The sequence below is a fragment of the Canis lupus genome, chromosome 1 (assembly GCF_011100685.1).
Source record: "Canis lupus familiaris isolate Mischka breed German Shepherd chromosome 1, alternate assembly UU_Cfam_GSD_1.0, whole genome shotgun sequence".
In the NCBI taxonomy this organism is placed as follows: domain Eukaryota; kingdom Metazoa; phylum Chordata; class Mammalia; order Carnivora; family Canidae; genus Canis; species Canis lupus.
Window position 1 is genome coordinate 50139141 of NC_049222.1, and position 24793 is coordinate 50163933.

Sequence of the window (24793 nt, forward strand, 5' to 3'; positions counted from 1 at the left end):
ATGTACATCAGAATCATATTTCAATAAAAATTAGTGTCTTAGGGGATCCCTGGGTGGCGCAGCAGTTTAGGGCCTGCCTTTGGCCCAGGGCGCGATCCTGGAGACCCAGGATCGAATCCCACGTCGGGCTCCTGGTGCATGGAGCCTGCTTCTCCCTCTGGCCTATGTCTCTGCCTCTCTCTCTCTCTCTCTGTGTGACTATCATAAATAAATAAAAATTAAAAAAAAATTAGTGTCTTAAATTCTATTTTAGTATTTATCAATGACTACTGTTCTTTTTCTTCAACTGGAATAAAGGAAGTGCCAGACAACCAAAGGGGTCATTAAAATTCTTCATCGTCAGTATAAGAATCCAGGTTATTTCTGTTCTAATTTTTTGTGACTTAAATCTTCACATAATATGAATTAACATTGCTTTTACCCCCATACTGAATGTCTATTTTTTTATATAACTTTTCTTCCTTACTTGTGTCCACTTTGTCTCTGACCCTTTAGAACATCTATTACATTTTTTAAAAATCTGCCTTATGATGCTTCTTAGGGTCATTGTGTACCTCAGTAATTTTTATCTTAGGCTTATTTCCCCAAATAGATCCATCCATCTATCCATCTGTCCATCTGTCCGTATATTCATTCTCTTTCCTGCTCCTTTTTTTTGAATAGACATTTTACTGAACATGTACTATATGCAGTATGTTATTCTAGGCACTGAAGAGACAGTGATAGTAAGAAATAATGCCTGCTCTCTCTAGAAGGTCATAGGTGAGGAAAGATACATGTAATCAACCAAATATATGGACACAGTTAGGGAGGCAGACAGTGCTAAAATAGGGGTTCACTCAAGATGTTACAGGGACATTGCAGGCAGCACCCAATTGTCATGTTAGGACAGACTGGTGGTGGGGCTCAGAAAAGTCTTTTGAGTGGTTTGGGAGAACCTTGAACTGCATTTGGAATGAGTGGCTTTGGCAGGAGAGAGTGAAGAACAGAAGCCTCTGGTGGAGCTCTTTGCTAGTCCAGTCATCCTTTCTGTGTGCCTGGTTCCATGTCATGTGTGAAGTACATGCTTATGGATTGGAGGGATCAGAGAATCATTTAGGAACTGTAGCTTGTGGTTTCATAGTTCTTAAAGCTTGCACCTGGACATCTGAAAGAGGAACGAAAGGGAGAGGATCAGGCAAGTTCTATAGCTGTGTTAGTGGGGCAATGAGAGACATTTTTGGCTAGCAAGAAGGGCTCTGTCAAGGATTTAACGGCTTACAGGACCCTGGAGAAGCGAATGGAAAAGTCAGAGCAGTGATGAAGTGTGGGCTCTCCTGACTTTTGCTGTCTACACTTCCAGAAGGAAATGCATTCTCTTCATGCTGTGGATCTCTGGAGCACCCATCCTCTTCTCTGGTCTAACTTTTCACATGTTGGAGGACAATGCCTTCCCCCCATGAGTCTTGTAACCATTGAAAAAGAGAGTGACTTTTTATCCTTTAGTGATTCAGAGCCCTTGGGGACTCATTTTAGACCTTTTGTTTGTGTAGGGGAGAATATCTGAAATAAGGGATGATTTGTGTCCTGATGGAGAAATCACAAAAACAGACTAATCGCTCATCAGGGGTGATTTTACCTGACTTCTCACTATCTACCAGAAAAGCGCAAAGCTTCAATGTTACAAGGACCATTTAAAAAGTATAGTAACTAATTATCTTTTGTATCCAAAATTTTTTGTGTTTTACTAGTGGGTAGAAATAGATGTCATTTTATTATTATTATGGAAAAAATATCTTTGTGTGTAATGCTCACTTTAGGTTTTCTTCCACAGGAGTTAAGTTTTTACTGCTGTATCTTGAGCTGGACTTTCTTGGTATGTGCTGGAGTGAAAATGAGTCGACCCTCTCTGGTCATGAGCATATTGGGGTTGTCCGAGCTCCTGTCTTTCTGCCTCTGCAGAGCTGGGCGGAGCTGCCAAGGAGCCAATGGCAGGAGAGGGACTGGCTGGGGATGTCTGTCCGAGCTTTGCACAGGAATCTAGGTAGAAAGCTCATGAATACCACAGGGAACAGAGGAACTTAGCTAAGTGTAGCCCCATGCTCGGAATAATTAAGAAAGGGTACAGCCTCAAAATCTGTTTTTTGTTTTTTATAACAGAGACATGGCTCTATTTATAGCATGGCTTGGCATTAAAATTCAGCTTGCAACAGCTTTTTGAAACAGCTTGCAACAAAACCTGTGATATTGACTTTCTGCTAATATACTAGCCCTGATAAGATGCTAAGGTATTAAAAGGGTGGTTTTTCAGATACTGAGGTACCATAGTGATCTCCTTTACATTGAATGTCTTTGTCATTTCTGTTATAAAAAACAAAACCAAAAACTCTAAATATATATATTTAGTACATGTTATATATTAAATATATATCATATATAGAAAAACCTCTAAATAAATAAATAATAAATAACTAAGTAAATAAATAAACATGGCAGTTGGAGCAGACCATCACTGTACTTATACTGAAAAAATATATATATATTAGTTTGAGTCTTCATAATGGTAGTAATATGTATCAAATTGGCCTGAAACTTGTGGTAAGCAAAGTTAAGAGTGTTGTGTAGTTCAACCTAAACTGGATCCTTATTAAAACTTTCAACTCATGGGCAGCCTGGGTGGCTCAGCAGTTTAGCGCCGCCTTCAGCCCAGGGCCTGATCCTGGAGACCCGGGATGGAGTCCCATTTCGGGCTCCCTGCATGGAGCCTGCTTCTCCCTTTGCCTTTGTCTCTGCCTCCCTCTCTCATGAATACAACAAAAACAAAACCCACAAAAAAATCTTTCAACTCGTTTTTGTTACTCATTTTATTTTTATTTATTTATTTAATTATTTTATTTATTTATTCATAAAAGACAACAGAGAGAGAGGCAGAGATATAGGCAGAGGGAGAAGTAGGCTTCCCTTGGGGATCACGACCTGAGCCAAAGGCAGACACTCAACCACTGAGCCACCCAGGTGCCCCGTAACTCATTTTAAAGTAAGAAAATTTAATAAGGGCCGTGTGAAGTCAGTCTTGAGGACAGAAAGTGAGAGGCATTCCTCTGTAGCTGGTGTTGTCATTGTTTTTGAGAATGTGATTAAAGGCAAGGAGATCTGTCATGTGACAACAGTGATAACTTTAGAGACAAAATCTAATTGTAATAGTAGTTTATTAACGTTCAAAATAAAAACACCTGCATCCTGAATGCAACAGTATTTGCTAGTTTGGTATGTGTTGAACACTGTGCTGGGCACCAGATACAGCCAGACGAAACCTCCTTCCAGCACTGTCCACTTAGTGGTTAGGAGACAGAAAGGTGGATAAGAGAAGAAGGATCCTATGGTGAAGGAGCACACACTCTAGCGGAGAAGGCAGAAAAGGAATCTGAGGGCTGGAAGGGGTGGGTGTTGTGGGGGCCTGGGTTGAGGTAAGCCATCCCTGCACTTATATTGAATATTTAGCACCAGTTGCGTTAGGTTTCTATACAAGATGCCTTACATGATGCCTTACATGTTAATTTGTTTGGTTCCTGCTAAAATAGAGAGTACCCTTAGGTGGAAATTAAAATAACAAAAAGTCAGTCCCTGATTTATATTTGTGGAGTATTTTTGTGTCTTGGGTGTACCTGTGTATATGGTGGCTCCACTAAAATCAGTTGTCACACTGGCTTGGAATACCAACATGGAAGAATAATATGGCATAGTGCTGTTTACAGGTGAGGGATGCATCTCATTACATAACATTTAATACTTGTAATATGCCTTCCAAGAAGGGTTCTGGCCCAGAAAATTATAAAGGAGAATTAAGAGAACCAGAATTACAGAAAGCTGGGAAATACTTTGTTCAGCTTTCTTCACACAACAGTGAATTAGTAAGTGATATAGATCCCTCTTGAACAAATATTTTTTAATTATCATTTGAATGGATGCCAATTCTAAGCCTGCCAGAGTGTGCAGCTCTCACTCCTGCCCTGGAAGAGAACGGGCCAGGTGGAAAGGGTGGTATGACAACATAGGAATTGCTTGGGTACAATCCTAGTCACAGTACAGACGATGGAATTTTGAAGAACCCAGAAAGGTTCTTTATGGACTTCATTCTGACAGCGGTGAATTAGGTAAGAGGGTGACATGTTTGCATTGAGATCTGGAAAGATTAGTGTGACTGCACGGTGAGGACAGACTGGATTGGGAGGTGCGTGCAGGAGCAGGGGCGGGGAGGCCTGGAGACTCACAGGGATCTAGGTGAGACAGGATGGTGGTCTGAGCTAGTGGATGGAGACAAGTGTGTGGATTCCACAGGGGAGGTAGAGTTTGCCAGGATTGGGGACCCACTAGTCAGGGGGCTGAGGGCGTGGCCATTCAGAACTCTGATGGAGCAGGGGTGCTGTAGTTCACCACCAAGTCAGAGGACATGGGCAGGTGCAGGTTTGAGGTGGGTGTGAGTAGGAAGGAAATCAACTCGTACCTGGGAATCTGGAATAGTGAATCGCTGACATGAAGTGGCACAGAATAGGGAGGAGAACACAGTAATAAAAAAATGTGGATGCCTATCACCAAATTCCCTTAAGTGAAGGAAAACTTCACTGCACTTAAATTGAATATTCAGTACAAGTCTATTTACTAAGGTTTCTACACATGATGCCTTCTGTGACCAATCAAGTGTAAATTCGTTTAGCTCATGCTCAAATAGCATCCTCAAGGGGAAATTAAAACAGCAAACCACACATCTCTCAAATGTTGGTCTATGTATCAAATATAGATGTCCAAGTTTGGAGGGCCTGAAGATAGGCCCCAGGCTTAGATGGTCCTCAGGAATTATTTGTGAACTATGACTTATCCACAATATTAAAATGCTTAGATATGAATTAATGAGGATAAAGTTAACTGACTTGGTCATACAATTATTTTGAAAGAAAATCTGAAATTCAGTAAATAAGATTGGTTGTATAACCAAATCATTTAATCACCTTGATCAACCTTGGTAAAACATGATTTCCCCCTCCAACTCCTTTCCCAGCTGAGATCTGCAAGGCAGTTATCACTGGCTGATACGCTATATGTTCACTTACTTGTTTTTCTTCTCTCTCTGTTCTTCTTACCTAGGATGTTGGCTCTGCCAGGAAAAGATTTAGTCTGTTCTGCTCACTGCTATAGCCTCAGCACCTAGTACAGTATCCTGGCACATATATGCATTTGCTAAGTATCTGTTGAAGGAATGCTGTTGAATAAATAAAATGAATGTCAATACAGACGACCCTGATAAAATAGATGGAAGCAGAAGTTTCTGCAAGGTACTCTGAGGGCAATATAGCTAATTTCACAACTGGCCTCTAAATATAGCCCTGTTTATAGCGTTTTCTGCCTGGACCGGTTTTCTTCCCAACATTTACTCAAAACGTGCATTTTTACAGATTCAAGCTCCACCGAATTAAGTTTTTAAAAACCAGCACATGTGAATGAACGGAGATATGCTTAACTTTAAACGATGCTACTTTTGAATTAACTCTGCACTCGGTGGGCAATTCTGTAAAGACGGGCAACTTGCAGCCGTGAAGCCCGGCGTCCCCTGTAAGGGCCCAGGATGCCCTGGAGTTGCAACAGGGTTGCTCGAGGTCCGACACGCTCTCTAGAACTCCTGCCTCCCGTACGGGGGCAGCCGGCACTGCCGCCCGGGCTTCTGCAAATGCAAAAGCACCGAGTGGAACCGAGTCAGGTTAGATCCGCGTTCGCTCCCGCCCGCTGGAGGAGGAGGGTAGCCTCGGGGTCCTGTGTCTCCCGAGCCTCGGTTTCTCTTCGGGACCCGAGACCCGAGGCTCGCGGGTGGGTGCCCAGGGCCCCCGGCAGGCCCGCGCGGGGAGCGGGGAGCGGGGAGCGGGGAGCGGGGAGCGAGCGCCTACTGCGGAGCCTGCTGCAGCCGCCGCCCGCCGCCCGGAGCACCGCGCGCACAGCTCCCCCCGCCCCCCGCCCCCAGCGAAACCAGCCGAGCGCGGCGGGGCGCGACCCCGGGGCGAGGGGCCCCGACGAGCGTCCCGGGCCGCCCCCTCGCTCGCCCACGCCGCCGGCCCCCGGGGCCCTTCCCCGCGCTCCTCCCTTCGCGGGCTCCCCGCCCGCCGCCGCCGCCGCCGCCGCCGCCGCCGCGCCCGCCGCCGCCCTCCGAGGCTTGTCCCTCGCCGCCCGCCGTAGCCCGGCGCTGGCCGGTCGCCGTTTCCAAGATGGCCGCGGCGCGAGCGGCTCCTGCGGCGGGCTAGAGGCGGAGGCGGAGCCGAGTCACTCCCGCACTCCGGGGCTCCGGTGCCCCGCGCCAGGCTGCAGCTTGCCGCCCGCCGCGGCCATGCGAGGCCCCGTGCACGGATGAGAGAAGCCGCCGCCGCCGCCGAGCTGGTCCCCCCGCCCGCCTTCGCCGTCACGCCCGCCGCCGCCGCCATGGAGGAGCCGCCGCCGCCGCCGCCGGGACCCGAGCCCGAGCCCGAGCCCGAGCCCGAGCCCGAGCGCTGCCGGGCGGCGAGGTGAGTGGGGCTGCGGCGGCGGCCCGGCGCGAGGAGCGGGTGGCGCGCCGGCCGGAACTGGGTCGGGAGGCCGAGGGGGCGTGGGGGCCCGCGCTTCCCGCCAGGTGGCGAGGGCTGCGTCCCGGTGCCGGGCCGGGCCACGGAGGGGAGCGCAGGGGCGGGGCGGGGCGGGGTGCAGCTCCGGGACCCGGGGCACCGCGGCCGGCCCGCGACCTCCTCCGCGACCTCCTCCGCGACCTCCTCGGCGACCTGCGGGCGGGGGCCGCGCCGAAACCGCGTGCAGCGTGGCCGGAGGGAAGCGCGCCCTCCGCGCCGCCCCGCGTGCGAGCACCCGAGCGGACGCCTGCGGAGCCGACGCGCGCAGCCCGTGGCCCTGCGGCCCGCTGCCCTCCTTCTGCAACCCCCGCCCCCCCGCCCTCCGCTTCGCCTCGCCTCGCCTCGCCTCGCCGCCGTCTCTCCGGTGGGAACTGCGCTGGGTCTGTGCGGGCGGCCGGGCCGGCTTCTCCCCGCGGGCCCCTTACCGCCTCGGCTGGCGGCGTGCGAGCTGCACAGCGTCGCCCGCACGTGCCCGCACACAAAGTGCAGGGCTGCTTGCTCTGAAACTTTGCAACCGCCTGAAGCTCCTAAGATGGAACTTCGGTCCCCAGAGCATTTGTTGCATTCCGTTCCTGAGACACTCTTGCTCATGAATTTTATGTCGGTTTTTTTTTTTTTCCTTCTTTCTTTCTTTCTTTCTTCCTGATTGGGAAGTCAGACTCCCCATACCCAAGGATTTACCTCTTCTCATGTGCTTACGTTTGTTCTGTTCCACTGTCCTCTTAGCCCGTCCTTCGCATCCCAGAGTTAAACTTGCAAACTGCTGCCCCCTGTCCCTTATAATGGAAATACTTGCAGAGTTCCTCTTGAATCTTCCTGTCTTGCTCAGTACTTCCAGGAATACGGCAAAAAAGCGTCCTCTTTGTTTTTCCTGCTTAAAAAAAAAAAAAAAAAAAAAAAAAAAAAAGTTTAAATTTGGTTAGCCCCGAACACAGAAACCGTATTCTTGCTTGTCGACCCAGTCAGTTCAAACAGATTTTATTTTTATAAGCTGCGGAAAAAACTTCGTTCTTCGTTTTCCTAGAATTCTGAGATACTTCTGTGGACTTTTAAGGAACAGCTTCTCTAAATCATATTGCAGGGTGTAAAGAGAACACGTTTTGTTCCTTGCGAAATCCGTCTAACGTTTTTAGACGTGTTGCCAGAATACCTTATTGTATACAACATCCCTTAGTAGATTATCTTTGAGCGTTTTGACTTAAGTTTTTAAGAAGAATAAGAAGGACACTTATTGACTGCTTAAAATGTGCCATTTGCTTTGCTTCCTTAATTTTTACAGCCACCCCGTGAGATAGGTCCTGTTATCTCTGTTTTACGAATGAGTAAACTGAGGCACAAAGGTTCTGCTGTGTTTTGTCTAAGCTTTCACAGCTAGTTGAACACAAGTCCGGCTGCACACCCGTAAACACCTTGAAGAAGAGGCGTGATTTTATTACCCAAACGGACAGATCAGAGGTTATAAATCAGTGTAACGGTACTTTGGAAATAAGTAGACATGAACCTTCTTAGGTGAAAGTAAGAAGGGTGGAGTGGAGTGGAAATGTGCTGAACAATCACTTTCCCCAAGGATAAAAAGAAACCTTGGTGTTTTTTTTTTTTTTTTTTTTTTCCAAGTCAGGTTGCCTTTCTTTGTTATAATAAAAATAGGTCAGGATAAATGGGCTTCATCCAACTTTAAGTGAACAGCAGTGTACAGAACAAGAAGATCTTAGAAATATCTTTCTTAGCAACATTATAGTTAATTTTACAATAGCAAATCTGTAAAACAGATTACTTGGCCAAGCTGTGATTTTGTCTTTTATACTCACTCTCATTATCGCCACCACCTCTTCCATACACAGAGCCGACCTCTGACAAACTTCCTGTGGATCATCAGTAAAAGATGCTGCTCTAGGGGTTCTGCGACTGTTTATTTGAATTTCTCTTATTTGTGTTTGTAACTATTTTAAAGAAGCTCAGTATGCACGTTCAAAATGATAGATGCCGCATTTTAACACCGGAGACCAAAAGTGTGATTTATGCTACCAGATTAACTGGTTTTGGGACAGACCGAATAAAACTCCTTCTGCCGTCTTTGTTCACGTACTGTATATTAACGTGTCATTGATTAGGAAGGCTGCTCTAAGGCACAGGTCTTTTGTAGGATGCAGGCCTACACATGTTGGCCAGTGCATCACTGTGGCAGGTGCCAGCCCAGCACATCTGTTTGGTGCATGCTGACGTGAGAGTTAGGCAATCACCGAGGAACACAAAACAGGTTGAGAGGTGGTAGTACTCTATTGTAGTTTTACTTCTGATTGTCCGTCGTGGCTACTTCTTGTCCTTATTTATGATAAAGAATTGTAAGGGTAGCAGTTATTAGTGATATAACTTAGAAGTAAACATTTCTTATAATTTCTTTTTCAAGCTTCTGGGTCATTTGTAGGAGGATCCTGAGATTACAAGGAGAGCTATTAAAAATAATTTGGAACAATTTACTTCTGTGATTTCTTGAATCTGTACTTAAAAAAAAAACAACAGAACTTGGATGTTAAGGCTGATAAAAGACTGCTCTTATCTGTAACTTTTCATTTAAAATGTTTATATTAAAATAGCCTCATTGTTCTCACTTACTGACTTTGAAAAATACATGTTACTTTAGCTTAAAAATACCTTTTTTTTTAAAAATCAAGGTACTTTGATTTACTAATTATTTAAGAAGATGGTTCTTTTAAGTTCATTTGAAAAAAAAAAATGGGCTTCACTAGTAAAAGTACTTGAATATCCTGTCATTCCTGGGCGATTTGATCTCTCTCTCAACTTGAATGTCTCCTTTGAGCCAACATATTTCAGTCTTGTCATTGGATGTCACCTATTCTACCTAGCGAAATCCACCTTATGGTGCAGCTGCAGACTGCCTGGGCAGCATCAGTGCTGGGTGTGGCCTGAGACCATGACAACATTAGATCCCATTAGCGGGGGCGGCGTGGGGGCACAGAAGCAGTGACCATGCAGCCAGCGGTAACAAAGGGCTTCAGTGATGGCAGAAGCTTGCTCTTTCATGTTCTGAAATGGGGACAGCTTGTCTTCTCAAGAAGGACTTTGTGGTTCCCTTTAATCGTTATATTATTAGAAGTTGCTTCTGCTTCCTTCACAGGTCTTCTCTTGGTATCTTGTAAATCTTGTTCTGAGCTCTACCTGAAACTTGGGGATATAAGGTCTTGATTGCTTACTGGATACATTTGCTTTAATAACTTCCTGTTACTTAATAATTCCTCATTCCTCAATGATTGTCTTTTAGCTCATAGCATTCTGTTGTCTCCGCTTTCTTATTTGACCGGGTGGTATGTATGCTTTTTAAAGACACCTGCATGTTGCCAGTCAGTAGGCCATTGGAAATAATTTCTTTAATTTTTTTTTTAATTTTTATTTATTTATGACAGTCACAGAAAGAGAGAGAGAGAAAGAGAGGCAGAGACATAGGCAGAGGGAGAAGCAGGCTCCATGCATCGTGGGACTCGATCCCGGGTCTCCAGGATCCCTGGGCCAAAGGCAGGCGCCAAACCGCTGCGCCACCCGGGGATCCCCGAAATAGTTTCTTTAAAGAGAAAATAGAAGAAATGTCAGAAAAGCAGTTTGGGCAATGACTGCTGTGGGTCTTTTTGAGCTGGCATTCCCTTGGCAGGATAAGATAAGCAAGGTCTAGGTGCTGTGCCTCGTCTCTGTCTCAGCTTTGTCTACATCTGGTGGGCTAGTGTATTATTCTCTTGACTATAGAAAGCTACAGTATAATTGAGAAATTGATTGGTGAACATGACATCAGCAAGGAAAATTCGCTGAATGATCTTAGCGACTAATGTTGCTAAGGAAGGTTGGCTTGCATCCCCATCAGATGCACCCTCTTCTAGTGTGAGAGGCATGTGACAAAGTCTTACTTCTTAGGCTTTCATTTCCTTAGATTTGAGAGGCTGCTTTTTTTCCCATCTTGTCATTAACTTCCCTCCATTAGTTGGGTGATAGTGTTTGTTTATAATCTTCAGTCTTACTTTAATCAGATTGTAACAGACCTTGCTCTTCTGGCTATACTTTGAAGCATATTGTATCTTTGTTCCTTAAAGATATTTCTTAATGTCTAGATTTTTACAAGTGCTAGATTTTTACTAGTGGTTAAGTCTCAGTGCTAGATTTTTACTAGTGTTAAGTCTCAGAAGGTCACAACTATCTCCACCCACCCCTTAATCCATCCCCCTGTCAGCACCCCCCAGAAAGAATCCTGTGGCATAGTTTCTGAGAAAGGTGTGGCAGAGATCAGTGGTTGGTGCTTTCATAAAATGCTTTTTGACTCTTGTATTATGTTCAAAAAAATATCATGATGGTATGTGGTTTTTCTGGATTTAAATCATTAAATGAAAATAAATTAGAACCACATTAGAATTCTGTGCAGCTATTAAAAACCATGTTTTTAAGGACTATTCAGTGACATGAACAAATGCTCATGCCAGAAAACCTATAAAGAAAAGTTTTTATAGGTAAATGGGACCTGAGTATCCAGTTTTTAAAAGATTCTCAAGTAGTTCTGATGTGTACATACTCACCACTGTGTTCATTGAGAACAGATGATAAAAACAGTATTTGCAGAACGTGGTACCCAAGACTTGAGGTGGCTGCTCAGGTGGTCTATATTTCTCCACCGGTTACGTCCGTCTTCACCAATATCTCCTCCTTTGTCCTCCCTCTCCTCCATTGTCATCTTTCTTTCCCTGTCAGCTCTAGCTCCTTGGTTCACATTGGACATGGCCTCTTCCTACATGCTCTGGCCTATGTAAGGATGGACACTCGACCCAAGCCAAGTCATTAGGATTCTTTCCTGGGTTTTAGAATTGGCACTGGAGGAGAGCAATGCTCTTTTTAATAACTAAAATATATATAATGTAGAGTTCTGAGCTTGGAGCTAGCTCTCTGAAGCTGTAGTAAGGCTCATGGAGAAGTAGTTTGGCCTCAGACAATAACATCAGCCCCCAGAGAAAAGGCAGAGAGGCCAGAAGAGCACTTTGGCCAATTTCCTTTTATGCTAGATTCACTTCCATTTTTTTCTTGATTTGATATGTGAGTTAAATAGATTCTCTGTTTTTGCTTAAACTCTGAATGAGGTGAGTTAGGGTTCTTAATCCTAGCTAAGCTCAATATGATCCCATTTTAAAAAGTGTATATGTGCATAGAAAAGATAGAAAGGATACATACTAATTGTTTCCTAAAATATTTTATAGTTAATGTGTTACATGTTATTATTTTATAATCAAAAGCTAACTATAGAGCCCAAATTCTTAACTAGTATGTTTATACTTTTAAATGTCCTTACTTTGAATTGTTACTAAAGTTGAAATTGATGAGAGTCTACGTTTTATAGAAAGAGAATGTGGTTGCCAAATTTTGAATTATTTTAACTACTTAAATTTTCTTTTTTCAAATGTTTTTAATATCTATGAACTAACTGAGCTGACTATATTGAGATGGTTTGCTTTAATTATTTAATTCATCCTGGGTAACAGAATCTGTAGATTAGAAATAGTAACAGCAGCAGTGACAAAACAAAGGGCTTGCTTTATGATAGTCTTTCATATTTGTAGTGGTACTGTTTAGAATCTATGACTGTATCTTCATCATGTATGTTATATTAAAATGTTTCCCCCTCCTTAAGAGGCAAAATGCAAAACCACTGTATTTAAAAGGAATATTATTCCTTTGAAAAATAGGTGTGGTAGGTATATTCTTGTATTTCCCACAGACCTCAGACTCATGTGATGGAGTGCAATTTGCCTTTAGGTATTTATTCACTAACAGCCTAGGCAAAATGATATATATATTTTTTTAACCTATGAGAACATTCATTTGTCATAATTTGCAGACATCAGTAGAAGTATTAGTCTCATGGATCATTTGGATGCCAAACATTTATAAAGTAGCAGAGAAAGCTATTAAGAATATATTAGGCATTCTTTCAAAAGCATTTCATAAGTGGATTTCATTTCAGCATAATTTCAGAAGAAATAAGCCTTCTGTGGAGAAAAGTGGATACTAAGCTTTAAAGCTGATCAGATTTGATGTTTTCAGTGAAAGCTTTTTGTGCATGTGAGCAGGCTATTTGAGGATACTGCTGAAGTGTACAATGCTCTGAATAGGGCTTATTAGAGGATAGCTAGTTTAGAGATGTGAAATTAATAGAAATTGTCAACCTTTTTACTCTGTCAGTGAGAATATTTTGGAAGAAAATTTAATACATGCATTATTTTTATTGTACCATTAAAAATTCTAAAGCTTTTTTTACGTAGGAACATAAAAATGTAGGTTTTTCTCTAGCTGTTATTCAAAGAAGGAATTAAGTACTTACAGTGTAAGTCTTATGGGTCGTAGGACTGTTAATATTTATTTAGTCTAACCTCTCAGCAATTGCTTATAGAATTATAGTAATTGGAGCTGGAAGGGAATTTGGAACCCAGCTGTGTATTTTAGAGAAGAGTAAAGCAACCTAGAGAGGCTGCTGTTTCCCCAAGGTCTCCAGGCTTCTCCAAGTCTCCAGGCTCTTGCTTCCCTTTCTTTCATGTCACACCTTGCTACCCGGGTTAGGGTCAAAGCTAAAGGTACTTTCGGCCACCTGACTGCCTGTGCCTAGCCCAGCATCAGCTCACACCCACGTGACTAGTTACCTGGCAACTGTGGAATACTATATTTTCTGGATTAATTAGACTTTACAGGATACAGCAGTGATGAACGATTCATTTTCAGAAAAAAAATACAGTCTCCTCCCCCCCAGAAAAATTCCAACTCGTACAAACCTCTGCCCCTGCTGCCCTGTGAAAATTTTAAGTTCATAAAATAAAGAACCAATGCTGAGACCTTTTTATTTATCTTGCTATTCTTTTCTGTGCTCAGCCTTTAGATTAAGCAGACAGTAAGGTTGTAATTTCTCTTCTGGGGTGGCAATATTGAACTCTGGCTATGACTGTGATGTACAGTAAGAAATTTTACAATAGTATGTATATGCTATATAAGTGAAGTAAAAATTTATCAAATAATGTTTGGCCTTGTAATATATGATACACTCTGATAATTCTGTTCTGTCATATTTAAAAAATTGTTCACCATGATCCATTAAATTGATTTTAGTACCCACAAATAGGTTGTGACCCTCATTTTGAAAAACATGGCTCTACTAAAAATAAAAACATGTCCTATTGTACTTTGTCCCTTTAGATTGAATCAGGAGAATGGCACAGTACTTATCCACTAATTGATAATATTGAAGAAGCTGGGCAAGGTTAGGATCTGAGTATTTCTTCTTGAAAACAGCATTATTTCCCAAAGGCAGGAATAAGAGTGCATTTCACCCTTGCTGCTCAGAGCTGTTCTCTCCATTGCTTATCCTTAAAACACAGGAACTGTAAAAGTTAGTTTAGAATTTAGAATTAATTTTAGAGTAAACTCGGGGTTGAAATACAAGAGTATCTTAGACTATTTTTCTCTAAAACACTAATTTGTATTTAAATTTAAAAAAATTTAATTTTAATTTAAAATTAAAAAATTAAAAAAAATTTAAATTTGTATTTAAATTTTTTTCAAGTAGAGTGGGCCCGAAAGGGAGAAAAAAACCCCGTTTTCCCTGCCGTGTGTGCACGTGTATGCATGCATGTGTGTACTTGTGTACACAGCAGTCTTCAGTGCTGTGAAGTATATTTTTGAGAGGAGATGACCTGGAGAGTTGTCTTTTGCTCTTCCCTCTTTATCTTGTTAATCATTCCTCTCACTCTCCGTCTTCTGTCAACCGTCACTTACTTGAGTCAAACTTTCCTGGACCGCCGCCTCCTCTCCCCTGGATTAAATGAGATCCTTCTGCTATAAGTCTGCATGGCCCTTGTACTTTGCCACCGAGAGTGTGAAGGTCTGTCTCTTGTGCCCTGGCAACAAGGAGACATTAAACTCCATGCAGGCAGGGACGTTGATTTGCTCATTTTTATAACCCGGTTCCTGGTACTGCATCTGACACTCAGTCGGCTTTCAGCTCATACCTATTGGATGTTGGAGTTGGTGACTGTATTGGATAGAGCGTGGGTTTGGTATTACACAGATGGACTTGGAATCTTACCTTTGATTTTTAGCTGTATGTTTTTGGGATGTATAGAGCCTTTCTCAGACTCCATTCCTCAATTGAGAAACAGAAGTAATAGTAGCACCTACTTTCTAGGTTGTTCAGATTCAGGGAAATAATGGCCTTTTATATAAAGTTACCCAGTCAATAGTAGTTATCATGGTTACAGTTCTCTTTTCTTCCTTACTTTTTGGTTTAAGTTGAGAAAAGGGAAGTCCATTGTAATTAATTTTCTTAAAAAGCCATCACATATGCTTAGAAACTACCTACTTTTAAAAATAGCTGCAATCATCTGCATTATTGAAGAAACGTTTGTTTTTTCTTTGTCTGCAGAAGTCATAGAAGGAAGAAAAAGGATTTGAGGACCTGATTTTTCCAAGTTCTTTCTTTTGCTTCAATTACTTGATTTATTTTTGCATATTATTCCTAAAGGTGTTTGGAATTCTGAATGGCCCTTGGTGGGACATAAACCATGCTCCTAGAATCAGAAGTGTGGCACTACTGATTGACTTGTTTGGGTTAGTGGGCACAGTTCAGTGTTTTTCTTTGGAAGTTCTTTTTAGTTGTTTATTTAACTGGACATGTCTTTATAACTTAGGTCAGTACTGTTCATTTTTTAAAAGGTTGCATGCTGTATTTAAGAGTAATGTTTTTCAGATTGATCTAGCAGCTGCCTCAGAAAAGCAAATAAAATTTGATTAATAAAACTAACTTAATCAACTAGAAACTTTCCAGATTATAAAAGCGGCACATGTCTATTACGGAAGAATCTGAAGAATCTGAAAAGTATAAAGAAAATAACCAACGATAATCTTACCACCTAAATATAGTTACCATTAACATTTTGATTAGGGGTTTGATTTCCTGGGTTTATGTGTGCGAAATACACACACACACACACACGTATATACACACATGTATATATATACATTTTTTCTCCATACAGTTTAACTTGAAAAGCTACCATGTCATAAGCATCTTTCTATGGCATAAATATATTTAATGACAAACAGTATTCTGTTCATGTATATGCCATAATTGAACTAATTGTTCTTGAATTGTTTTATAATACATGTTTCCACTTCCCATGACGTGATAAAAAATCTTTATATAAACTTTTCAGTATTTTAGGTCATTTCTCTAAGGTAGATTACTAGGTCATAAGATATTTTAAGTTTTATTTATTTATTTATTTATTTATTTATTTATTTATTTATTTATTTTTTATTTATTTATGATAGTCACACAGAGAGAGAGAGAGGCAGAGACATAGGCAGAGGGAGAAGCAGGCTCCATGCACCAGGAGCCCGATGTGGGATTCGATCCCGGGTCTCCAGGATCACGCCCTGGGCCAAAGGCAGGCGCTAAACCGCTGCGCCACCCAGGGATCCCGATATTTTAAGTTTTAAGATTCTTGAGACATTGCAGCATTTCTTTTTGGAAGGTACTAAGTTATTTTACTCATACTAATGTTAAAGATAAAATACAGTGGATAATCTCCATTACAAAAGCATAGTCTACTAAATTGTTGTGAGTTAGAGATAGCTTAAGAGAAAAAGTTTCCTTATAGATTCAGAAAATAAGATGTTAGTACAGCAGGAGTATTCCAAATAAAACCCACAGTCACCCTTCATCAGTGCATTCTGTCCTAGGCAGTTCTGGCTCTGTTCGATGTTCAGTTAGCAGTTTTATGCATCCACCTTCTTGCCAAGATAGGATCACAAGTTGCTTTCAGGGAAACAACAGAGTAAAACAAAAACCTATCTGTAGGTAATGGAAGACTTAAAAATGACTGGTTAATTTATCGCTAATTTTCAGAAGTGTAAGATCCAGTTGGAAACCATGATAAGATTAAGGCATTTGACAAAATTTGATTGTTTCTGTGACATGCAAAACAAGATAAAGATCCAAAAATCTTTAGACAGAATATTTATAAACATAATGATTAACTCTACTGTCAAGAAAGAGTGGATATGTTGTCTAATTTATGAAAATGGAAACCACATAAACTTTACAGAGAGAAAAGATCTTCAGATAAGACCTATAATAGTTTTGACATAATACACCAACAATATACTAAATGTATAGTTAGAATATACCAAGAATATATCAAGAATATTAGGTAAAGAGATTCTGTAAATCTGGAATAGGTCTTAAACTTCTGTGTGTGTGTATAAAGCTGCATAGATAGGTGATAATCCATTTCTACTTGAGAACCACTGGCCTAGAAGATCCTAGATTCAAATTTAAGCAGTTGTGACTAAGTGAACAATATAGGAAACATAATGCAATTATGCCTGAGAATATAGCTGTTGTCTAATATCCAACAGGTTAACTCCAGCACCCTGATAAATGCAAGTGTGTAATGGACAGTGCAGGCATTGACAGTTCTGTAGGAACTTCTCGTACAGCAAACCATTTTTGAAATATTTATGACATCTTAGCCCAGACAGATTTAATCTAAGCATCTGCTCTGATTTGGTATCTCATCAATAGTAACACATCAAATAAACCAAATTATTTCTAGCACCTCTCCTTTTACAACATGAGAAAACAAATCCTTTGTGATTTTCCAAGACCCCCATGGGAAATCTAAAAAAGACAGTTTTAGGTCTAAAAAAAAAAAAAAAACCATTTAAGGATTTAATTTTGGGAAGGCAAAATATCAAAATTGTCAGGAGTTTGAACACTTCAGTTAAGATAGGATTATGGAATGTCCAAAAGTGATATTTGAAATATATATTTGACCAAAGTGACAGTAAAGATTTTAAAAGTAAATATTAGGAGTAGCATGATTGTGAAGGACCTTTCCTACACTGAGAAACTTTTGCTTTCTTAAATAACAAAGGACATAGTAATAAGGCAATTGAGGCAGTGTGGGAATGTTCATTAATGGAGAATGTCTCAGAGAGGAGGGAGAAAACTCATTTTATGAAACATGGGAGTCATGGAGGAAGATGGAGGTGGGTCTTATTTTCTCATATGTAAGGACATGGTGGCCCTTCAGGTTAGTCATTGTTTGGAGCACATAAGGGTGAGGGTTTCTTACTCTTTGCTCTCATCCAGGAGCACAGGGCTCAGATGAGATTGAACATTTATCACAAGAGATGTGTGTAAGTGCCCAGCTCACTGTGTGTTTTATTTATAATATTGCACTGAATAGTTTGCACCGAATAGTTTGAAGTAGTTTATTTAATTGTGAATATCTGGACATAATTTTTATAGACTCTTAAACACTAAAGAAAGTTTTTTCTCTTTTTAAAAAATTGCTCTGGTTCATACTTATTTTGGTGCTTTTGCTCCTGAATAGAGAGCTGCCATTTTTAGCTGCCTAATGTTTGTCTATTTAATTTCTTGAAATGAGCTTTTAAAGAGTAGTATTTCATCAAATATAAGATGCCCTTGATTGTAAGATGCAGTATAATTTTATATATCATGAAGGAAAAAATATTGCAATTATACTATGACACAGTGCATTTTGTATCAGTTGTAGGAAGCAGTGTAATATTAGAGATGTTAAAATGTGGAAAAATGTATGTTTTAAAGTCAGTGAAATATGGGGAGGTCTTGACTCTTGCTATTTTGTAAAAAATATTTTATTTGTATTTATTTGAAAGAGAGAGTCAGAGCTCAAGCAGGTGCCTGGGCAGATGGGGAGAACCTTAGGCAGACTCTACACTGAGCACAAAGCCTGACATGGGGCTGTATTCCACTATCCAGAGGATCATTGAAATCAAGAGTTGAACGCTTAACCAACTGACTCACCCAGGTGCCCAACTCTATTTTTTTTTTAAAGATTTTATTTTATTTATTCATAGAGACAGAGAGAGAGAGAGAGAGAGAGAGAGTGAGGCAGAGACACAGGCAGAGGGAGAAGCAGGCACCACACAGAGAGCCTGACGTGGGACTCGATCCCGGGTCTCCGGGATCACGCCCTGGGCTGCAGGCGGCGCTAAACCGCTGCGCCACCGGGGCTGCCCCCAACTCTTTCTATTTTTAAACTTAATGTGATATATATGGTAGTATATATACAGAAGAAGCTGCTGGCTTCCACAAGATCCTGATAAATTCACAAGGAATAAAAGGGAAGTAGGATGGGGTAGAAAAAAGTGGGGTGTGGTGATTTTTAATTACATAAAATTTAGCATAATTTCAGTCTACCAGTGGGAACCTTTGTTTCGTAGCAAGCTGGGTGCTGACTCCCGCTGATTGTTTTCTGATGTTTCTATTCCAGGAAGCCGTTTGTGATCTTAATTAATTTAACCAATCCTTTGTTGGACTTTCAGGGTGTTTCCATTTCTTTTGCTATTATAAAGTTATGAGCATTTTTTTTAGCTCAATCTTCATGTGCATCCAGGATGTTTTATTAGGATAAGATTCTGAAAATTTAATTGCTGTATCAAAGAGCATGTGTATATATTTTTTTAGTTATAGTCTACTGTTCTTTAAGTACAGAATTTTACATAGTGAATTTTTTTATAATGGGGAAGCAACTATATAGGCTGTTGGCAGAATTTGATAATACAGAAATGAAAGAGACTAGTTGACCAATTAGGCAGGACCTGGTAAGTTCCTCAGGTTGTTTTATTTTAAATTTTTATATAATATTTTTTGTTGTATAATGTAACACAGCTATTTGTGTGTATATGAAATGAATAGTCTGATAAATTGTCCAGAAGTGAAGGTGCCCTTGTAGAGATCACCTGTGTGAAGAAGCAGACCGTGAGCAGCATCCTGGAAATCCCCCACACCGCCACTTTTCTGCCTCTTCTTATTACCCAGACCCCCTGCTCATATTTTTCAGCTTTCATGCAGTGTGGTACTTGTAGATTCATGTGTTTTTTTTGTTTTGGGCAGTAGTGATGCTTTTATTCTTGTTGCTGTAAACTATTCTCTTGTATAGATGTATCAGTGTATTCAGTGTTTTTTAACCATAGTAATCATTTTTAAGTGTCCAGGTCAGTAGTGTTTTTTTTTTTTTTAAAGATTTATTTATGTATTTATTCATGAGAGAGAGAGAGAGAGAGAGAGAGAGAGAGGCAGAAACACAGGCAGAGGGAGAATCAGGCTCCATGCAGGGAGCCCGATGTGGGACTCGATCCCGGGTCTCCAGGATCAGGCCCTGGGCTGAAGGCGGTGCTAAACTGCTGACCCACCCGGGGTGCCCGGTACTGTTTTAAGTACATTCATTCACACTATTGGGCATCAGGTCTCTAGAACTCTTCATCTTGTACAAGTGACTTGCCCCTCCCCTCCAGCCCCTGGTGATGCCCATTCTACTTTCTAGTCTGTTTGCCTATTTTAGGCACCTCATGTAAGTAGGATCATACAGTATTTGTCTTTTTGTGACAGGCTGGCTTAGCAGAATGTCCTCAAGCTTCATCCACGTTGTCGCATGGCAGGATTTCCTTCTTACGGCCGAATAATATCCCATTGTATGAATATACCACATGTTGTGTATCCGTTCGTCTGTCCACTAACACCAGGGTTGCTTCCATCTTTTTGAAGTTTGTATAATTTTAGAGATCTTTGACTTAATATTGCCAAATGCTTTTCAGAAAATTTGTGTTAATTTTCTTGCCATTACAGTAATTTGTAGGTTTTCGCCAATGGTTTGGTTACTTGTGAGGTTGAACAATCTTTTTTTTTAATTATTTTTAAAGATTTAATTTATTTTACAGAGAGAGCACATGCGTGAGTGGGGGAAAGGGCAGAGGAAGAGAAGAGGGACAAGCAGACTCTTTGCTGAGCATGGAGCCTGCCTGACACAGGACTCAATCCCACAATCCTGAGATCATGACCTGAGCAGAAACCAAGAGTCGGATGCTTAACTGAGCTGCCCAGGCGCCCCTGAACACTCTTATGTCAGTTACTTACTTACATTTCTTCCCATTGTATTTTAAAAATTGTTCATATATCTTTCTTCTTGTCTGTGAATTACTTGAGGGTAGTAGCTATCATCTTAGACCTTTTTATTCATGAAGTGTCTAGTACTAAGTCTACTACATGAGATGCCCGGAATGTGTTTGGTAAATGAATGAATACATTTGTATGTGGATGTATTGGGACCTCATAAGGCTATATCCTTGTAGTACTTTTTGGTATGTTATGACCTGTTACAAAAACATCTCTTTTTTTTTTTTTAAGATTTATTTATTTATGATAGACATAGAGAGAGAGGCAGAGACACAGGAGGAGGGAGAAGCAGGCTCCATGCCAGGAGCCTGACGTGGGACTCGATCCCGGGACTCCGGGATTGCGCCCTGGGCCAAAGGCAGGCGCCAAACCGCTGAGCCACCCAGGGATCCCCCTACAAAAACATTTCTTAAAGCAGTTGCATAGTAAATAGTCTCAAGTAGTATTTGATAACTAGACTCAAGTGATACTTGATTAGAAATTATCTTTATTTTAAGCTTTCTTTTTTTCACATTTCTTAGGTTAAATATGTATTTTTTTTCAGATAGCTTTAAAATGTTTACTTTGGTTTTCTTTTAAGAGAGAAAGAGAAAGGGGTTAGGGAGAGGGAGAGAGAAAATCTCAAGCAAGCTCCATGCCCAGCATGGAACCTGAGGCAGAGCTTGATCTCATGACCCTGTGATCATGACCTGAGCTGAAATCAAGAGGCAGGCTGCTTAACTGACTAAGCCACCCAGGATGCCCCTAAATAGTTCACTTTAAATAAAAGTCATTTTGATCCGTTAAATTTCTTTTTCCTACTTAGTCCATAGCCCATCTAAGTTAATTGTGTAATTGCTTACCCCTTTATTTTGAGTAGATAAGTGTGACAGTACTATTGAATCTGGGCTTAGGATTGTATCACTAATCACTTTGCTGTATCTACTGTCATTAATCTTTGTTAAGTACTCAACCACTAACAGTTTATTTGGAAAGTTTAAAAAAAGATGAATGTATCTTGCCACATATAGGTGTCTGATAGAAAGCATTTTCTGAAACTTTGAATTCTCTGCTCTGGAACTTTTGAGATATTTGCATTGAAGGCTGTTGCACTGAGGTTCTTTTGTGTGGCTTTGATTATGCTTTTTGTGCCTCTTACTCCTTGTGCGTTTGGAGTGGATGATCCTTAGAGGATCCTAAGACAGCCACCTAAGTGAGAACTCTAACACTTTGATGCTTTTGCTTAGATACTTCATGGGTGTGTAATTCTAGGAGTGCTTGCAGGAGAGTGGGTAAATGAGGAGGACCCCAAAGAGGAGGGTGAGAGTGTCAGCAGCGGGAGGTAGAGATGCAAAGAAGGGAGAAGAGGTGGGTAGAGACATGCTTCCCAACTCATAGTAGCAGTCATCGTCCTGATGGGCTTATAGAAGGAAAGTCTTATGAAGAATTATAAAGAAAAATGCTTTTCAGGAAAGTTTCTTTGGCAGCATACATCAAATAAACTCCTTTAATGAGAGGTTCCCAGACAGGTTCTCAAGTTATCAGCCTGCAGTAAATTGATAAAATAACAGAGTAGTGATTTAAAAAAAAAATAAAATTAAACTTATTTTCCAGGGCTAAATTGTTTTTGAAGATGATGGTGGCAGTAGATTTTAAATATCTTCTATATCTTTCCTTGGCAAGGCAAAATGGTAACAGCCCCTTATTGGTTGCCTTTCAACACACCCTCCCCGCCACTAATCACACATTTAATTTTGGAAATCACATCTTGAACTAAAATAACTTAGAAATTGTTTGATTACATTCATGTATCTGATGAAGTAGGATGTCAGAATAACTTGGGGAAATACTTCTGGAAGCATCAGAAGTATTTGCCGTGAAGTTCAACCTCAAAGCTGACTTTTTACTTTGTAAAAAGCACTTGGCTCTTTGAATATCCAGGTGTTATTTAACAGAAAACCAAAAGGAGTATGTGTGTATTGAGGAATGATTACTAAAAAGGGAGATTCATTAGCTTGACTCTGTGAAAGAAATTTAAAAACTCCACCTTAACTGTGGTGACTGGTAGTCATAGTAGTGTGTGACTTCATCCCATCTTAGCTATTAAGTCTCTTGTACCATATATTCATTTCCAGTGAGACCAGCTTGTAACTGAAGTACCTACCAGGTGTCAGGCATGGGCAGGCCAGGCCATGGGGCTGCTGTGGTGGATAAAGTAAAGACATGACTTGGCTTAGTGACCAGGCCCAGAGAGCTTTCTGAGTTGGAGGTCTCCCCACCTTTAGATTTAGCAGAATTAGGAAGGCTACAAGTTTCAATTAAATCCAATTTGTGGGGGATCCCTGGGTGGTGCAGTGGTTTAGCGCCTGCCTTTGGCCCAGGGCGCGGTCCTGGAGACCCGGGATCGAATCCCACGTCGGGCTCCCGGTGCATGGAGCCAGCTTCTCCCTCTGCCTGTCTGCCTGTCTGTCTGTCTGTCTCTCTCTCTCTCTCTCTGTGCGACTATCATAAATAAAAAAGAAAAAAAAAAAAAAGAAAAAAAGAAAAATAAATAAATCCAATTTGTGAAGAGACCTCACACTGCATCCCCACACAAATTTGCCATTCATCAATAGCCAAATTTTAGGCCTAAGCTGGAGGTTTGGGCCAAATGGAGCTCCTGAGCCCCTTGCCTCTTAGAGTTTGGAATCTCCATTCACACTGACCATCTTCTTCCTCAGCTTCTTGTCGTTGCCAAGATTGGTTCCTCTCTGTCAGCTGTTTGTTCCTCCCTTTTCTAGTTGAGTCATTTCAGAAGGTACTCATCTTATGAATGTACCCATATTCCTCCAGGCAAGTAATACTTTTATTACACATAAGCATAACGTAATACTTGCCCTGTCTTTAAGGAATTTATAATCTAGTTAAGGAGAACAGATAAGGTAATGGAAATTTGATAATTCGTGGTCTGGTGGAGAAATGGTAATAGATTTGCATTTGTCATCTACTTGTGTGCCATCGTTCAAGTGGTGTAACATTTGTTTTATATAACAATTACAAGAAGCTTGTAAAATACATGTGCATTTTTTGGTTGAGGAAAATGAGACTTTCATTTTCAGAACACCTGGAGCCAGAACCCATCCATATTTGTTGTATTTTAGAGTCTTTGGTTCTCTATGTTATGTAGTATGTCTGTAGGCATAGATGTGGAAAGGACATGGTGAAGGATCTTAATCATAGTTTGTAATAGCAATAAGAGATACAACAAGAATGATTAATTGCCAAGTAAATTATGCAGGAGTGGAAAGAGATCTCTTTAGGCTGAGATGGGCATGTTATAGTAGCTGAATGTATTGTGAACATTTGCCATTTCGGTAAAAATATTAAAATATCATTTTTTAATGGCTCTATTATTTTCCCTTTTATGGTTATACCATAAACTAAGTTATTACCACTTTCCTACTGTTTTAGATAATACTGCAGTGAACCATTTAATACACAACTCTGCTCTTCTGGGTGCTCTTGTAAAATTATTTTCTGAATGTAGAATTCAAAAGGAGTTTGAACACTTAAGAATTTTAGTATCTATTGTTAAACATTTGCTTCTGGAAAGACTACAAATGTATGATGTGTAATAGGCCACAAGTAGTGCTTACAGTACTATACTCTTTGTAGCTTTGAGTATTAGAAAAAGTCTTGGCTAATTTAATAGGTCAGAAAAGGTTATCTTGTTTTGAGTGTCTGGTTATCAGCGTAGGTGGAACTGTTTTCATGTTTTATTGCTATTTAAATTTATTTTGTGAATTATCTTTTCTCATTCCTTGCTTATTTTCCTGTTTGGTGTGTTAGTGTTTTTCATGACAGATTTAGTGAGCTACTTACAAATTAAGGACAGTGGGTTTTTTCCTCCATTTGAGCTTTCAGTATGACTTAGTTTTTTTTAATATATTGAAGTTTTAAATGTTTACATAGTTAAATCTTTTTTTTTTTTAAAGTTTTCTTTCATTAAAGCTAGAAAGTCCAACACATGTGATTAAGGGAATGTAATTTCAGACCCATTTTCTGAAAAAATATCGTATAATATCATTTTCTATAATACTTTATGGAAAAACACAATAGTTTACATATACTGTAAACTGTAAGGGAGCTTATAATGATTTATGTATTTTTGTGTCAT

At 40.7% G+C, this 24793-nt stretch overlaps 1 protein-coding gene and 1 long non-coding RNA gene across 7 annotated transcripts in view; one reads left to right on the top strand and one right to left on the bottom strand.

Annotated features, from left to right (window-relative positions):
- Positions 1 to 243: 243 nt before the first annotated feature.
- Positions 244 to 5872, bottom strand: LOC111095918. 2 transcript variants are annotated; one of them, XR_005353769.1, is made up of 4 exons: positions 5496 to 5872; positions 5088 to 5236; positions 1795 to 2019; positions 245 to 1147 (listed from the first exon to the last, which is right to left on the bottom strand). It is a non-coding gene; the product is annotated as an uncharacterized LOC111095918 (long non-coding RNA). The 2 variants fall into 2 exon arrangements; XR_005353768.1 differs by having other exon boundaries at positions 244 to 1147; positions 5088 to 5872.
- A 311-nt stretch (positions 5873 to 6183) lies between these two features.
- Positions 6184 to 24793, top strand: part of MAP3K4 (mitogen-activated protein kinase kinase kinase 4) — a 111738-nt gene continuing 93128 nt past the window's right edge. For all 5 annotated transcript variants that reach the window (XM_038526498.1, XM_038526501.1, XM_038526499.1 and 2 more), the window contains exon 1: positions 6184 to 6524. In XM_038526498.1, the coding sequence (XP_038382426.1) occupies positions 6370 to 6524 (155 nt within the window). In that variant the 5' untranslated portion in view covers positions 6184 to 6369. The remainder of the gene's footprint in view (positions 6525 to 24793) is intronic.